The sequence below is a fragment of the Canis lupus genome, chromosome 32 (assembly GCF_003254725.2).
Source record: "Canis lupus dingo isolate Sandy chromosome 32, ASM325472v2, whole genome shotgun sequence".
Lineage (NCBI taxonomy): Eukaryota > Metazoa > Chordata > Mammalia > Carnivora > Canidae > Canis > Canis lupus.
In genome coordinates, this window is record NC_064274.1 from 2,369,386 (window position 1) to 2,387,520 (window position 18,135).

The following is an 18,135-nucleotide window of genomic DNA, read 5'->3' on the forward strand; positions in this document are numbered from 1 at the left end:
GAGCCACGATGTCCTTCAACAGATGAATGGATAAAGAAGATGTGGTCTATATATAAACGGAATATTACTCAACCATCAGAAAGGATAAATACCTACCATATGCTTCAATGTGGATGGAACTAGAGGATATTATGCTGAGTGAAGTAAGTAATTGAAGAAAGACAATCATCATATGGTTTCACTCATATGTGGACTATAAGAAATAGTGAAAGAGGCTATAAGAGAAAGGAGGGAAACTGAATGGGGAAAAATTAGAGACAAACCATGATGAGAGACTTCTAACTCTGGGAAACAAAGGGTTGGAGAAGGGGGGTGGTATAGAGGGATGGGATGACTGGGAGACAGGCAGTAAGGAGGGCACTTGATGGGATGAGAACTTTTTTTTTTTTTAATTTTATTTATTTATTCATGAGAGACACAGGGAGAGAGAGGCAGAGGCACAGGCCGAGGGAGAAGCAGGCTCCATGCAGGGAGCCCGAAATGGGACTTGATCCTGGGACTCCAGGATCAGGCCCTGGGCTGAAGGCAGCACTAAACCGCTGAGTCACCAGGGCTGCCCAGCACTGGGTGTTATACTATATGTTGGCAAATAGAATTTATTTATTTATTTTTTAGATTTTATTTATTCACTCATGAGAGACACAGAGAGGCAGAGACATAGGCAGAGGGAGAAGCAGGCTCCATGCAGGGAGCCTGAATGTGGGACTCGATCCTGGGACCCTGGGATCATGACCTGAGTCAAAGGCAGCTGCTCAACCACTGAGCCACTCAGGTGCCCTAGCCAATTGAATTTAAATTAAAAAAAAGAAAAAAAAGTCCTGGTGGTCAAAGTGGGCAGTCGGGTAAGTTGCACCACTACAGGACACTGCTTTACTGCAAGCATACTGCCTGTTACTCTGAGGAAAAAGGGCCAAACCAAAATAAGCTCTCAAACCCGCAGGGAACCAACGGCGAACCACGCAGGTGTTTAAATTATCTTGTTGTAACAGGAGACACAAAGAAGTACACAAGTGGGGGTGAGATTACTTTAGGTATAGGAATGGGGAGTTGTGGAGGCTATGGAAAAGCACTTTCATCACCTTTTTTTTTTTTTTAAACATTTTTTTTATTTATTTATGATAGTCATACAGAGAGAGAGAGAGAGAGGCAGAGACACAACAGGCAGAGGGAGAAGCAGGCTCCATGCACCGGGCAGGCGCCAAACCGCTGCGCCACCCAGGGATCCCCTCATCACCTTTTTTTGTCTGGAAATGGATTTGGCAAACTTGCCCTAATTGTTGAATTTACCCTCAAGTGAAATTGGCTTTTAAGGATCATGAAGGCCATGGCTATGTTGGTTTCATTTGCCGCCTCCATGCGTGGCCAAGCACATTGCTTGACACATGGCAAACAGTCATGTATTTGTGAAAAGGAAGGAGAAAAGAAAAGGAGACAGAAAGGGACGAAAGTTATAAAGGCAGATGCCAAGTTCTTTGAATTTGTGTGTATACCGGTCGTAAATGGGTATGGACCTTTTGAAGTAACTGCTTAGGTGTTAATAGGACAGGGAAATAAATTAGAGACCACGTCTGTCATGTAGTCAGATACAATGGATACATGTGAAATAAATAAATCATCTGGGAAGTTCCTACTTTGATCAGTTCAACTTCTCATGGGCAGCTTCATCGAAGTAAATTTTGGCCATTGGAATGGCCAGAGAGCTTGTGTGTGTGTGTGTAGGGATAGAGAGGTGTTGGCCTGGTGTTGAGGCTGGAGAGATAAGCAGGAGCTAGAAGTGAGCTCTGGAGGTAGCTACTGGAGGAAGGGGGGAAGGGGGTGGGGTGCACCTGGGTGGCTCCGGTCCTGATCCCCAGGGTGCTGGGATCCAGGGCTCCCTGCATGGAGCCTGCTTCTCCCTCTGCCTCTATGTGTCTCTCATGAATAAATAAGTAAAATCTTTTTAAAACCCCCCACAAAACTAGGAAGGGATATAAACTATGATCAGATTTTTTTTTTTTTAAAGATTAAACTATGCTGACAACACCTTTGACTGATGGAAAGGACACCGTTTTTTGGGTTTTTTTTGAGTCCTAATAACCTGTGCGTAGGTCTCAAGATCTCCCATTTTAAAACTAGAAGTGTTCTATAAATCTTTCAAGTGCTATTCAGTTGACCCTAATGGGCCAGCTTGCCGGCAGAAGGAACACGTCGAGCTGATTGAGGTGAAGATGACCTTAAGACCACGCTGGTCTCTAGTTGAGACAAAAAGAGAGTTTTGTTAGTGGGTGGGACGCCCGCCATTTTAAAGTCTTCCCAAGGCCGGAAATGGGCCGATAGAAACTGGTGAGATTCCTCAGATTGTTTTTTCATGCTTTGCTGGGTACTCTCTCGATATATTAAATTATCGTTCTAAGTACATTTGAGTCAAAGAGAGCAACGCGAACAAGACCGTATTTTCCATGAAGGGCAGATTTCTCTGCAGGTGGTTTAAGCTGTCCTCCCGGAACCATGAAGCACAGGGTCCTAGCACGGGAGGCCAGCACGGAAGCCCGATTGTAACACCGCCACCGGGGCGGGGGGGACCCGGGGGGTTCGAGGTTCCCTGCCGGTGTGAAGCTTCTTCTGGTTTCCGCCCCTTTTCCTCTCGCTCTTTCTTAATCCTCACCCTTCTGTCCGTTCCGGAGAGGAACCCTTTTTAAGTTTCCTGCAAGTTGAAGCGTAGGACCGATTTCGTCGACACAATCCGGAATGGTCAACATGGCGGCGGCCATGAAATGCGTCGGTCGAGGTAAAGCAATGCGTTATCCGGGCTTGGGGGGAAGTAGCCCTGGTATTCTGCGGTGAGCCAGACCCTCCTAGGCACGGGTCTGCGCGGGGGGCTCGAAGGCTTCCTGTTGTTTGGAGTTCTAGGTTCTCCAGAGGGCTGTTGCTGCTCACAAACGGTTTCACAAACGTTTCGCTCCTTCCTGGAGCCGCCTACCCCCGGGCTGGAGTGGGACGGGGTGTGCGCTGCTACCCCCCCCCCCCCCCGGAGCCGCCCGCCCGCCCCGGGGTGAAGACGCGGTTCTGCCTCCAGCACTGGGGTGTGGGCTGCGTGGGAGAATTCCATAAGAGACGTGAGTTCTGGTGTGGAAAAGGTGGTACGTTTACGTGATCCACAACCGTGAACTTCCAACACCTTTCGGAACGCTCGCTGGCGCTTGCGGAAGTTCATCGCTGCAGGCAATTGTGATTCTTAAAGGAATTTGAAGTGACTGCTTAGGTGTCAGTAGGACCGGGAAATAAATTAGAAACCACGTCTGTCACGTAGTCAGGTACAATGGATACATGTGAAATACATCATCTGGGAAGTTCCTACTTTGATCAGTTCAATCTGCATCAACATTTATCATTGGGAGACTAATTGTGTCCTACTTCTTGGTAGTAGCTCTTTTCCGGACTTAGTAAACTCCACAATTCATGGTCTAGGAGGACGGCCCTTTTTTGGTACAAAAAAAAAAAATTTTTTTTTTTTTGGTACAGTGCTTTTTAATTTTTGTTTTGTGATTTTGAAGCACCGATACATATTGTTATTGATTAAGGTAGCTCTTTAGTTGAAGACAGCAGCCAGCATCACTCCTATTTTACAGAGGAATAAACTGATCCCGTTAAAGTATGTGGTAGCGCTCATATAACTAGTGAATGGCAGGGGCAAAACTGAAGCTCCACTCCTAGGCTAGAGATTTTTTTTTATTTTTTTATTTTTTAACCTACATCCTGCTTTTTCTCTTTGAGCTTCTTTTGGGAATGCTTAGCGTCAAGACAGGATTCTGTGTTGGGGACAGTTGTTTAAAAGAGTGGTGACCAAACCAGAAAATGTATCTTTACTGAAAAGAGACTTATGGTATTTTCTACATGTATGACAGAAATAACACTGTATTAGACAAACCAAAAAGAGAACTGAGGATTATCATTTTCTTCGTGCCACGTTTTCTTCTCTTGGCTTCTGGCATTCCTCTCTTTAATTTTCTTTTTATCTCACCTGTCATTTCTCACATTACTTTGCTAGTTCCACCTCCTCTCCCCAGTCTCTTACCTTGCAATTCCTCAGGAGCCAGGAACCCATCTTTAATCTCCATGTCTTTTTTTTTTTTTATAAGATTTTATTTATTTATTCACGAGAGACACAGAGGCAGAGACACAGGCAGAGGAAGAAGCATGCTCCATGCAGGGAGAGATTGACACGGGACTCAATCCCGGGACCGCAGGATCAAGCCCTGAGGCAGACGCTCAACTGCTGAGCCACCTAAGTGTCCCCCAATCCTCATGTCTTTTGTATGTAAATTCATTCCTCTAGTGATCTCATCCAAGTTTCCTGGCTTTCGCTATTATCTATGTCTTAATGGCTCTCAATTTTTTATCTATGGTTGGGGCCTCTTGTAAACTTTAGTTAGTTAGTTAGTGAGTAAAGGGATAGAAGTTTATTAAGCAAAGATAGAGAGAAAGCTCTCAGAAGTGGGAGGGGTCTTGACAGGGTTTCCCCTCTTGTGAACTTTAGATTCTTAAACTTATCTGCCAATTCTAGGTCTCCACTTGTATGTCTCATTAGCACTTAACACTTGTCTGAAATCAGACTCATAGCCTGCAGTCTTCCCCCTCTCATTTGATGGTAACTTCATCCTCTTAGTTGTTTGGGCCAAAAGCATGTCCACAATTCCCTCTCTTTTTCCCACACTTCACATAAAATAGTTGACAAATTTGTTGGTTTACCTTCAAAATAAATCCAAAATTTATGTCCTCACTACACTATAGCAACTACCTTGCATGCCATTACAGTTCCTCACCTGGCATTCACTATGTTCTCAAAAGAGTAAATCATGTTACTCTTATTCTCAAAACTGTAAGACCTCCCCATTTTTCTTAGTTTTTAGAATGGTCTACAGATGTGTTGTCCATATTGTTATCCACTATTGAACACTTCAGGTGTGGTTAATCTAAATTGAGTGTGACAAATACATATTAGATTTTGAAGACTTAGTACCAAAAAAGGTAAAATACCTGAGTTTTTTTTTATATTGATAACATGTTGAAATGATAATGTTTTGAGTTATTAGCTGTAATATGTTAATTTTATTAATTAAGTTCACTGGTTTCTTTTTTTACCCTTTTTAATGTGGCTATTAGACAATTTAAAAATATACGTGTAGTTTACATTCTACTTCCACTGGACAGCACTGGCCTAGGGTCTTCACACCTGCCTTATCCCCCCTACTCACCCACTCACCCAGGTTACCTCTCTGACCTCTTTTCCAGCTACCTTTCTACTTACTCTGTGTTCTCTAGTCACATTGCCCTAATCAACACCAAGAACATTTCTGCCTTGGGACAACTTTTTCTTCCAACTGGGGTGGGCTTGAACGCTTTTTCTAGAAATTTGTGTGACTGATTTTCTCATTTCTTTCAAATCTTTTGAACTTTTGTTCAAAATGATGTTTGTGAAATTATCCATATAACACATAGTGTAGTCATTTTTACTCTTCTCTAGCTTTCCATTATAGAAATATACCACAATTTATTTATGCATTCTACTGTAGGTAAATGTTTGGGTTCTTTTAAAAAAATTTTTTTTTTAAATTTTTATTTATGATAGTCACAGAGAAAGAGAGAGAGGCGGAGACACATAGGCAGAGGGAGAAGCAGGCTCCACGCACCGGGAGCCCGATGTGGGATCCGATCCCCGGTCTCCAGGATCGCGCCCTGGGCCAAAGGCAGGCGCTAAACCACTGCGCCACCCAGGGATCCAAATGTTGGGGTTCTTTTCTGCAGTATTGCCATTACAAAGATATGATGATGATAATGATGATGATGAATGATGATTTATTTTAATTCCAGTATAGTTGACATACAGTGTTAGTTTCAGATATATAATATGGTGATTCAGCAATTCTATATATTGCTCAGTGCTCATCATGATAAGTGTATTTTAATCCTCTTCACCTATTTCACCCATCCCTCCACCCACTTCCCCTCTGGTAACATCTATTTGTTCTCTATAGTTAGCAGTCTTTTTTTTTTCCTTTTTTGGTTTATCTCTCTTTTTAATTTTTTTTTTCTTAAATTCCACATATGGGTGAAATATATAGTATTTGTTTTTCTCTGGCTGATTCATTCACTTATAATATCTAGATCCATCCATGCTGTTGCAAATGGCAAGATTTCATTCTTTTTTTATGGCTAAGTAATATTTCATAGTGTGTGTATACACAGACACCAATCCCACATCTTCTTTTTCCATTGATTGATGGATGGACTCTTCGACTACTTCCATAATTTGGCTGTTATAATAATGCTGCAGTAAACAGAGAAGTGCATGTATCTTTTTGAATTAGTGTTTTCATATTCTTTGGGTAAATACCCAGTAGTGGAATTAGTGGATCATATGGTAATTTTTTTTCTATTTTTAATTTTTTGAGGAACCTCCACACTTTTTTCCACAGTGTCTACACCAGGTTACATTCACCAACAGTGCCTGAGGTTGCTTTGTTTTTGTATCCCTGCCAACATTTCTTTTGTGTGTTGTTGATTTTAGCCATTCTGACAGGTTATGAGGTGCTGTCTCATTATAGTTTTGATTTATATTTCCCTGATGATGAGTGATCTTGGGAATTTTTTCATGAGTCTGTTGGACATCCATGTCTTTTTGGAGAAATGTCTCTTCATGTCTTCTGCCCATTTTTAAATTGAATTATTTGTTTTTTTGTAGAGTTTTGTAAGTACTTTATATATTTTGGATACTAATCTGTTATTGGATATGTCATTTGAAAATATCTTCTCCCATTTAGTAGGTCATCTTTTAGTTTTGTTGATTGTTTCCTTTGCCGTGCAGAAGCTTTTTATTTTGATGTCAACTCAGTAGTTTGTTTTTGCTTTTGTTTCCTTTGCCTCAGGAGATACATCTAGAAGGATGTTGCTACAGCTGATGTCCGAGAAACTACTGCCTGTTCTCTCCACTAAAATTTTTATGGTTTCAGGTCTCACATTTAGGTTTTTTTTTTTTTTTTTTTTAAAGATTTATTCATTTATTTTAGAGTTAGAGGTTGAGCAGGGGGAAAGGCAATGAGAAGGGGAGAAAAGATAGAATCTCAAGCAGACTTCCCTCTGAGCATTGTGCTGGGCACAATCCCATAACCATAAGATTGTGACCTGAGCTGTAACCAAAAGTTGGATGCTCAACTGACTGAGCCACTCAGACACCCCTCACATTTACGTTTTTAATCCATTTTGAATTTATTTTTGTGTATGGTGTAAGATAATGGTCCAGTTTCATTCTTTTGCACATAGCTGTCCAGTTATCTCAGTGCCATTTGTTGAAGAGATTTTCTTTTTCCCATTGCATATTCTTGCCTAGTTTGACAAAGATTAATTGGCCATTAATTATGGGTTTATTTTTGGGCTTTCTATTCTTTTCTGTTGGTCTATGTGTCTATTTCTGTGCCAATACTATATTGTTTTGATTACTGCAGATTTTAGTATATTTTGAAATCTGGGATTGAGATGCCACCAGTTTCATTTTTCTTTTTCAAGATCACTTTAGGGATCCCTGGGTGGCGCAGCGGTTTAGCGCCTGTCTTTGGCCCAGGGCACGATCCTGGAGACCCGGGATCGAATCCCATGTCAGGCTCCCGGTGCATGGAACCTGCTTCTCCCTCTGCCTGTGTCTCTGCCTCTCTCTCTCTCTGTGTGACTATCATAAATAAATAAAAATTAAAAAAAAAAAAAAGTTTAAAAAAAAAAAAGATCACTTTAGATACTCAGGGTCTTTTGTAGTTCCATACAAATTTTAGGATCATTTCTTCTAGTTCTGTGAAAAATGCTGTTGGTATTTTGATAGGGATTGCATTAAATCTGTAGGTTGCTTTGGGCAGTTACAGATGTTTTAACAATATTTGTTATCCCAATCCATGAGCATGGAATATCTTTCCATTAGTTTGTGTTATCTTCAATTCCTTTCTTCAGTGTTTTCTAGTTTTCAGAGTACATGTCTTTCCCCTCTTTAAGTTTATTCCTTCTTATTTTATTGTTTTTGGTGCAATTGTAAATGGGACTGTTTTCTTAATTTCTCTTTTTGCTACCTCATTATTAATATAAAGAAATACAATGGATTTCTATATTGATTTTGTGTCCTGCAACCTTACTGAACTCATTTATCAGTTATAGTAATTTTTTAGTGGAGTCTCTGGGTTTTCTTTATATAGTATGTTATCTGCAAATAGTGAAAGTGTGACTTCTTCCTTACTGATTTAGATCCTTTTATTTCTTACTGTTTGATTGCTGTGGCCAGGACTTCCACTACTATGTTGAATAAATGAGAATGGATATCCTTGTCTTGTTCCTGATCTTAGGGGAAAAGCTCTCAGTTTTTCTCCTTTGAGGATGATGTTAGTTGTAGGTTTCTCATATATGGCATTTACTATGTTGAGGTATGTTCCCTCTAAATCTTCTTTGTTGAGGATTTTTATCTTGAAGGGATGTTGTACTTTGTCAAATGCTTTTTCTGCATCTACTGAAATGATACTATTGTTTTTTATTTCTTATTGATATGATGCATCACATTGGTTAGTTTGAGAATATTTAAACTTGTATCACAGGAATAAATCCCACTTGATCATGGTAAATGAGCTTTTTAATATATTGTTAGACTCAGTTTACTAATATTTTGTTGAGGGTTTTTGCATCTATGCCCAGAGATATTGACCTTTAGTTCTCTTTCTCTGTAGTGTCTTTATCTTGTTTCAGCATCAGGATAATGCTGACCTTATAAAATGAATTTGGAAGCTTTCCTTCCTTTTCTTTTTTTTTTTTTTTTAAGATTTATTTATTTATTCATAAGAACACACAGAGAGGAGAGAGAGAGAGGCAGAGACACAGGCAGAGGGAGAAGGAGGCTTCATGCAGGGAGCCTGATGTGGGACTCAATCCCGGGTCTCCAGGATCATGCCCTGGGCCAAAGGCGGGGCTAAACTGCTGAGCCACCGGAGCTGCCCTCCTTCCTTTTCTATTTTTTAGAATAGTTTGAGAAGAATAGGTAACTCTTCTTTAAATGTTTGGTAGAATTTATCTGTGAAGCCATCTGGTCCTGGACTTTTGTTTGTTTGTTGGTTGGACTTTTGATTACTAATTTCATTGCTGGTAATCAATCTGTTCATTTTCTATTTCTTTCTGTTTTAGTTTTGATAGATTATATGTTTCTAGGATTTTATCTGTTTCTTCCAGGTTGTCCAATTTGTTGGCATATAATTTTTCATTGTATTCTCTTATAATGGTTTGTATTTCTGTGATGTCAGATGTTATTTCTCCTCTTTCATTTCTTTTTTTTTTTTTTTTAAAGATTTTATTTATTTATTCATGAGAAACACAGAGAGGAGAGAGAGAGAGAGGTAGAGGGAGAAGCAGGCTCCATGCAGGGAGCCTGACGTGGGGCTTGATCCCAGGTCTCCAGGATTACACCCTGGGTTGAAGGTGGCGCTAAACCGCCGAGCCCTCCCCGGGCTGCCCACCTCTTTCATTTCTGATTTTGGTTTAAGTCCTTTCTCTCTCTCTTTTGATGATTCTGGCTCAAGGTTTCTCAATTTTGTTGATCTTTTCAAAGAACCAGTTTCTGGTTTCATTGATCTGTTCTATTGTTTGCTTTTAGTTTCATTTATTTCTGCTCTAATCTATTATTTCCTTCCTTCTACTGCTTTGAGGTTTTGTTTGTTCTTCTTTTACTAGCTCCTTTAGGTAGAAGGTTAGGTTCTTTATTTGAGATTTTTCTAGCTTCTTGAGATAGGCCTGTATTGTTGTGAACTTTCCTCTTAGAACAGCTTTTCCACCTCCAAAGGCTTTGACCACTGTGTTTTCATTTTAATTTGCATGTATTCTTTGATTTCCTCTTTGATTTCTTGGTGAGCTTTTCATTGTTTAGTAGCATGTTATTTAACCTTCATGTATTTGTGTTTTTTGCAGATTTTTCTTGGGGTTGATTTCTAGTTTCGTAATGTCTTGGTCAGAAAACATGAATGGGATGACTTTAATCTTCTTGATTTTGTTGAGACTTGTTTTGTGGCCTATTATGTGATTTATTCTGTAGAATGTTCCATACGCTTTGGAGAAGAATGTGTATTTTGGTGTTTGGGAATGGAATGTTATGAATATGTTAGATATATCTTGTCCAATGTGTCATTCAAAACTACTGTTTCCTTGTTGATTTTTCCATTTGAATAATTTATCCATTGACGTAAGTGGGTTGTTAAAGTCCCCTACTATTATTATATTACTACTGATTACTCCTTTTATGTTTATTGTTAGCTGCTTTATGTATTGGGTCCTTCTATGTTGAATGCATAAATATTTACAGTCGTTATATCTTTTTGTTTTGTTTTTCTCTTTGTGATTATATAATGTTCCCCTTTTTTCTCCTGTTACAGTCTTTGTTTTAAAGTCTATTTGTCCAGTATAAATATTGCTCCTTTCTTTACACTTCCATTTGCCTGATAATGCTTTTCCATCCCTTCACTCTCATTCTGCATATTTGTGGGGTTGTTTTTTTGTTGTTGTTTTTTTGTTTTTTTTTTTGTAGTAAACTCTACTCCAGTGTGTGGGCTTCCAGCTCGACCCTGATATTGAGTCACATGCTCTACTGACTGAGCCAGCCAGATACCTCAATCTGCATGTGTCATTAGGTCTGAAATGAGTTTGTTATAGGCAACATATAGATGCATGTTGCTTTTTAAATCTATTTTATTACTCTGTGTCTTTTTTTTTTTTTTTTTTTTTTTTTTTAATTTTTTATTTATTTATGATAGTCACAGAGAGAGAGAGAGAGAGAGGCAGAGACACAGGCAGAGGGAGAAGCAGGCTCCATGCACTGGGAGCCCGATGTGGGATTCGATCCCGGGTCTCCAGGATCGCGCCCTGGGCCAAAGGCAGGCGCCAAACCGCTGCGCCACCCAGGGATCCCTACTCTGTGTCTTTTGACTGAAACATATAGTCCATTTATTCAAAGTAATTACTACCATTTGGTTACTTGTTTTATGATTGTTTGTAGTTCTCTGTTTCTTCTCTTTCTCTCTTCTCTCATGGTTTTTTGGCTTTCTTCAGTGATACACTTGGATTTTTTTCTCTCTCTTTTTTTTTTTTTAAAGATTTTATTCATTTATTTATGATAGACATAGAGAGAGAGAGAGGCAGAGACACAGAGGGAGAAGCAGGCTCCATGCCGGGAGCCTGACGTGGGACTTGATCCCGGGACTCCAGGATCACGCCCTGGGCCAAAAGCAGGCGCCAAACCGCTGAGCCACCCAGGGATCCCCGGATTTTTTTTCTTTTTGCATATCTATTACTGGTTTTTGATTTGTGGTTACTGTTAGGTTTTTATATGACATATTTTGCATACAGCAGTCTAAATTGATGTTTCTTAAGTTTGGATCCATTCTTTACTTCTCTCCTCCCCATGTTATAGATATATGGTGTCATACTTTACATCATTTTATTTTTGTGAATCCCTGACTGATTTTTATAGATATACTTATTTTTACAGCTTTTGTGTTTCCTGCTTTTCTTATTCCTACTTATGGTCTTTCCCTTTCACTCAAAGAGTCCCCTTTAACATTCCTGTTGGACTAGTTTACTTGGTCATAAGTTCCTTTAACTTTTGTTTGTCTGGGAAACTATCTCTCCCTCTATTTTGAATGATAGCTTTGCTGGATACAGTGTTCTTGGCTGCACGTTTTTTTTTTTTTTCTTTCAGCACTTTGAGTTTATCATGCCACTTTCTTCTGACCTGCAAAGTTTGTGCTGAAAATCTTCTGATAGGCTTATAGGGTTTCCCTTATATGTAACTTTTCAGTTGCTGCCTTTTTTTTTTTAAGATTTTATTTGTTTATTCATGAGAGACACAGAGAGGGAGGAAGAGAGAGAGAGGCAGAGACACAGGCAGAGGGAAAAGCAGGCTCCAAGCAGAGAGCCCGATGCAGGACTCGATCCTGGGACTCCAGGATCAGGCCCTGGGCCGAGGGCAGTGCTAAACCAGTAAGCCACCCGGGCTGCCTTGTTGCTGCTTTTAAAATTCTTTCTTAACAACTACTTTTTGCCATTTTAATTCGTATGTGTTTTGGTGTGGACCTCCTTTGTTTGATTTTGTTAGGGGATCTCTATACATCCTGGATCTGCATTTTTGTCCCCCCGCCCCCCAGATTTAGAAATTTTCTGCTATTATTTCTTTAGATAAATTTTCTGCACCCCTTTTTTCTTCTGGGATCCCTGTAATGGGACTATTATTAGGCTTGTTGGTGTTACTGAGTTCCCTAAGTCTATGTTCATATTTATTATTATGTTTCTTTCTCTTGTTTAGCTTGATTTGCTTTCCATTATTCTATCCTACAGGTCACTACCATTTATTCCATCTAGTATATTTTTAATTGTAGCTATTGAGTTCTTTGATTGGTTTTATTTTATGTTTTCCATCCCTTTGTTAAAGCCTCACTGAGATTCTTTTTTTTTTTTTAATTTTTTTTTTTTTTTTATGATAGTCACACAGAGAGAGAGAGAGAGGCAGAGACATAGGCAGAGGGAGAAGCAGACTCCATGCACCGGGAGCCCGATGTGGGATTCGATCCCTGGTCTCCAGGATCGTGCCCTGGGCCAAAGGCAGGCGCCAAACAGCTGCGCCACCCAGGGATCCCTTTTTTTAATTTTTATTTATTTATGATAGTCACAGAGAGAGAGAGAGAGAGGCAGAGACATAGGCAGAGGGAGAAGCAGGCTCCATGCACCGGGAGCCCGACGTGGGACTCGATCCCGGGTCTCCAGGATCACGCCCTGGGCCAAAGGCAGGTGCCAAACCACTGTGCCACCCAGGGATCCCCTCACTGAGATTCTTTACCTTTTTCTCAAGTCCAGTGAATTATTTTTATGACCATTACTTTACATTCTCTGTCAGGCATATTATTTAGGTCTCTTGCTGTGATTTTTGTTCTATTTCTCACTTGGAACATATTCATCTGTATCCTCATTTTGTCTAGCTCTCTGTGTCTGTTTCTGTGTGTTTAAAAAGTCAGCTGTCTTCTGCTCTTGAGAGTAGTAGCCTTATGGAGAACAGGTCCTGTAGTGTGCTGCAGTGCAATGTCCCCTACTCACCAGAGCCTGGCACTTCAACCATATCTTCAGTGACTGTTGCATGTGCCCTGCTGTTGTGGCTGAACCATGTTTGCCTTCAGTCCAGTCATCTGCAGTGGCTCTCTTGGCTTGTTGTGGGCAGGGTTTGGTCCCTCCGTTATTAATGGGCTAGTATGGGGCCACCTTGGACTTAAAGTTGAGTCAGATCAGGGATTTGCCAGAGATGTGATAGTACCTAACTATAGGTGAATGTGGGGGCAGGGTGCTTGGTGCCAGCAAGGACCAAGTTGACAGGACCAGACCTCCAGCACCATATAGACTGAGACAGGTTGTGTTGGAGGGGGCAGATCTGCAGAAGTGCTCAGTATTGGGATGCATGGTGTTAGCAAGGTTTGCATGGGTCTGTTGTGAGAGGAGACCCAGATCAGAGGGCTGGCTGGTGGGGGCATGTCAGAAAGAGAACAGGGAACAGGGCACACTCTTAGCAAGTTAAGTAGCAAGTGTTGATGATGCACTGGTTCCTAAAGGTGTTGGTGTGTTGATGCTGGGGGTAAGGCATGAAAATGGTTACTGCCAGTAGTTTTGTTCCTGGAGAAGTCTCTCAAGGATCCCTGCCTCTCCAGCACATGCTCTGAGATTTATATAAACCAGTCTCCCTCCTGTACATCCCAGGCATTTTTCAAACTGCTGTATTGTGCTGTATTGCATGGGGACTCTTTGTTTTGCTGCCTCTTTAAGGGCAGGGACTCAGTTTCCTCTTGTCCTCCTGCCTCCCTTCTGTCTCTCCCTCCTGTCTCTCCCATGAGCCTGCTGATTTGTAAGGTTCCAGGTCTTAAGCCTTGCTTAAGAACTACTGAAATTCAGCCCCTCTGGTTTTCAAAGCCAAATGTTATGGAGATTGGTCTTCCCTGTGTGGGCTCCTTGGTGTGAGGGTCTGTTTCTGTCCCCTCTCTGTGTCCATGGTCTCCCTCTCTCCTGTGGACAGCCTTGCAGGTCCATTTAGCCCCTCTTTGAAGTGGCCTTGGCCTCTTCTCTACATTTAGCTGTAGAGAGTTTGATCTGCCAGCTTTTGGGGCATTTTCTGGGTTATTTACATTGAATTGGTTGTTATCTAGTTGTATCCCAGGGGTGAGGAGAGCTTATGGACCTCTTACTTTGCCATCTTCCCCAGAAGTCTCCTGACATTATGATGTTGTTATTTTGGGCATGTATCTTGGTACACATGTGTAGGAGTTCTTCTAGGGCATATTTCTACAAGTGGAATTACTGCATCACTGATATATATATATATATATATATATATATATATATATATATGTATGCCCAGCTCATTGAGTTATGCCATTTTATTTTCCAAAGTGGTATTCCAGTTCATACTTTTATTTACTATGTGTAAAATTTACCCTTACTTAACATTTTCAGCAACTCCAGACTTAAAAAAAAAAAAAAAGTTGCCAATCTGATGTATGTAAAATATTGCTACTTAAATGATCGCACCTAGAAACTGTTACCTGTCCACAATTTAATCAAAGCATTCCTTGCTTTACTCTTTACTTTTTCATAAGAACTCTTGTGGAAAAAAATGATGTCAGCTGCAGTAAATGACATACTTAGTGATGTGGTTGATTTACATGCTGCTGTAATTTTGATTTACAGGCCAACTGACCACTCTTTAAATAGCACTGTGGAATGATATTTTATTATGTTTTAAATTAATATTTACCTGATTACTAATGAAATTGTGCATTTTCCCATACATGCATGTACCGTTTATGTTTCCTTTAAAATTAGCCTGTTCATCTCTTTTATTTTTTAATTGGGTTGATCTTACATATTCTGGATATTAATCCTTTGTTCTATAGGTTGCTATTATGTTCTCCCAGTTTTTGGCTTGCCTTTCATTTTCTTTAATAAACAGATGTTCTTAACATTAATAAGTTACTTTTTGGCTAGCGCTTTTGGGTTTTGTTTGTGAAATTGTTCCCTCCCAAACAGTCAAAAAGATACTTTCCTATATTCTGAAAACCTTTAGTTTGTCATTCAAATGTAAATCCTTAGTCCACCTACATTTGATTTTTGAGTGTGTGCGTGGTATGAGATAGGGATCTAAATATACTCTTTTCCCTATGCATAATCCCTTTTCTTAACCCCACTTAATTGAATTCTTCATGAAGTTATTGGTAATAACATTTGTCCTATTTCAGATATACATAGAGAATAAAATTTAAATTCTTAAAAAGAAATTCAGGATATGTATATCATATTCCATAATAGTAGAGCTAACGTACTCTGTTGATCCTGAACTGGATTAAGTTAAAACTAAGTGAAGCATGGGTGCCTCCCAAGTTCGGTTGGTAGAGCATGTGACTCAATCTCAGGTTTGTAAGTTTGAGCCCCATGTTGAGTGTAGAGATTACCTAAAAATAAAATTTTTTAAAAAAGTAAATAAAGACCGAATTATTCAATTAGATGTTTGCTTGGCTTTAGTTTCAAGAATTGAAGTTTCTACTTTTACAATTTTTTATTAAGATTTATTATTTGAGAGAAAGAATGTGCACAAGTGGGACGGGCAGAGGGAGAGGGAAAGAGAATCCCAAGCCAACTCCTCACTGAGTACAGAGCCCAATGTGAGCCTTGATCCCATGACCCTGAGATTATGACCTGAGCTGAAACCAGGAGAAGGACTCTTAACTGACTGGGCCACCCAGCTGCCCCTATTATTATGCTTTTTAAAGAATGGTTGAGACTCATAAAATATTGAATATTTTTTTTCGGAAAATATTAAAGATGTAAAAATTATGGGTGTAATGTTTAATGTTAATATTTTATATGTTTTTTTTTTCTTTCAAGTCTTGATACATCATCAAAAGCATAGTCTTTCGAAGAAGGTTTATCAGATACCTCTTTATCCTTGTTCTGTATATGTTCAGGTGTCCAGCAGACATTTTGCTGCTGCTACAAAGTAAGTAACTTTTTTTTATTAATTTTGTTTGCTTTTATTGAAAATTTTGATTAAAAAACATGCTTTTCCCATAAAGATGTACAGGGGCATAGAATTATGAAAGTTATCATCTCTGCTTTTTTAACATTTTATAATTTAAAAGAAAAATATGACTTATTATAGTAATACTTAACATTTATTGAACACTGCTATTCAGTAACTAATTTAGTCTCCACAGCTATTTTATGTGGAAGCTGTTGTTATTATGTTCTTTTTTTCAGTTGAAAAGCAAGGCATTGAAAGATTATGTAACCTGCCTAGGTTCACAGTAGTAGTAAGTGTTGGAGCTAGGACTTTGTGACATAAGATTTATATTGGTCTCTGCCCCCAGTTCCTGATACAGAGCTTCTAAAATTCCCGTAATCTCCTGAGTGATAGGGATGCTAGGAGCATCTATTGTTGTAATATTTGGTCTTTGACCCAGTTCCTGATACAGAGCTCCTAAAACTCTTGTAATTTTCTGGGTGATAGGAGCATTTTGTCCTAATAAGAAACTTTTGGTAGGCTCCCAGATGGGGACTTGTCTCCAGAAAGACTAAGCCATGATTAGAAGCTTCCAACCCTATCTGTTATCCAGGGAAGAGAGAGGATCTAGACATTGAGTTCATAATTAATCATGCCTCCATAAAAATCCCTATACTGTGAGGTTCTGAAAGTTTCTGGATTGGTGAGCATACATCTGTGCCCAAAGGGTGGTGCATCCAGACCCAATGGAGACAGAAACTCTTGCACTTCCAACTCTTCTGCATCTTGCCCTATGTACCTATTTATCTGTATCCTTTACCATATCTTTTGTTATATAAGAAACTGGTAAATGTTAAATAAGTGTTTCTATGAATTTTGTGAGCTATTCTAGCAAATTATGAAGTCTGTGGAGGGGTCACAGGACCCCTTGATTTATTTATAGCTAGTTGGCCACAAATACCAGAGGCCTTTTGAATTGCTATTGGCATTTGAGGTGGGGGCAGTCTTATGGAACTGAGTCCTTAACTTGTGGGATCTGATGCTAAATCCAGGTGGATAGTATCAGAACTGCCGTTAATTGTTGGATACCTGGCTTGTATCAGATAATTGATTGGTGTGGGAAAAAATCCACACATTTAGTGTTAGAATTGTTTCTTATTTAATACCTGAATACCCTGTCCTGCATCTTGCTTGCTTTTAACTTAACAATATATTTTGGAGATTGTTTCAGATGGAGCTGTCTAGTTATTTATTTTTTTGTTGTTGAGATATAATTGACACATATTATTGTCAGGTGTCCAACATAATGATTCATTATTTATATGTTTGGGGAAATGCTCACCACGGTCTGGTTAATATCTATCACTATACAGAGCTATCACTTTCTTTTCTTGTGATGAGAACTTATGAATATTTACTCTTCTAGCAACTTTCAGACAGACAATATAATTTTATTAACTATAGTCACGGTGCTGTACATTATATCCCTATGATTATTTTAAAATTAGAAGTTTGTACTTTTGACCACCTCCCATTTTACCCACCACGCCTGTCTCTGGTAACCACCAGTCTGTTCGCAGCATCTGTGAATTATTATTATTATTGTTTTTTAAAGATTTCATGCATAAGTGAGATCATAAGGTCTTTTATTCTCTGACTTGTTTCACTTAGTATAATGCCCTTAAAGTCCATCCATGTTGTCTCAAATGGTAAGATTTCATTCTTTCTTTTTATGGCTGAATAATATTTCATTTTATATATCTACCATATTTCCTTTATTCATTCATTTGTCAATGGGCACTTAGGTTGTTTCCATGTTTTGGCTATTGTAAATAATGCTCTAATGAACATGCCTATAGTGTTTCATTTCATATATCATAATTTAACCATTTCCCTATTTCCCCCTCTGGTACATATTTATTTTTTCCGTCTTTTGTTATTATAAATGAATAGTCATGTACATAAATCTTGTCAAAGATTTTGAATGTATTCATAGTATAAACACTGAGAAATAGAATTTTTGAAACAAAAGATGTATGCCCTGCAGACGGAGAGCT

The 18,135-nt window shown here is 39.3% G+C and overlaps 1 protein-coding gene across 6 annotated transcripts in view; it reads left to right on the top strand.

Annotated features, from left to right (window-relative positions):
* Nucleotides 1–1,196: 1,196 nt before the first annotated feature.
* Nucleotides 1,197–18,135, top strand: part of MRPL1 (mitochondrial ribosomal protein L1) — a 95,755-nt gene continuing 78,816 nt past the window's right edge. For 5 of the 6 annotated variants that reach the window (XR_007407736.1, XR_007407737.1, XM_025427046.3 and 2 more), the window contains exons 1-2: nucleotides 1,197–2,767; nucleotides 15,964–16,075. Coding sequence is in view for 4 of the 6 variants with exons in the window: in XM_025427046.3 (XP_025282831.1) it covers nucleotides 2,728–2,767; nucleotides 15,964–16,075 (152 nt within the window). In the remaining 2 variants the exon portion in view is untranslated. The remainder of the gene's footprint in view (nucleotides 2,768–15,963; nucleotides 16,076–18,135) is intronic. The other variant, XM_035709543.2, reaches the window with a different exon arrangement.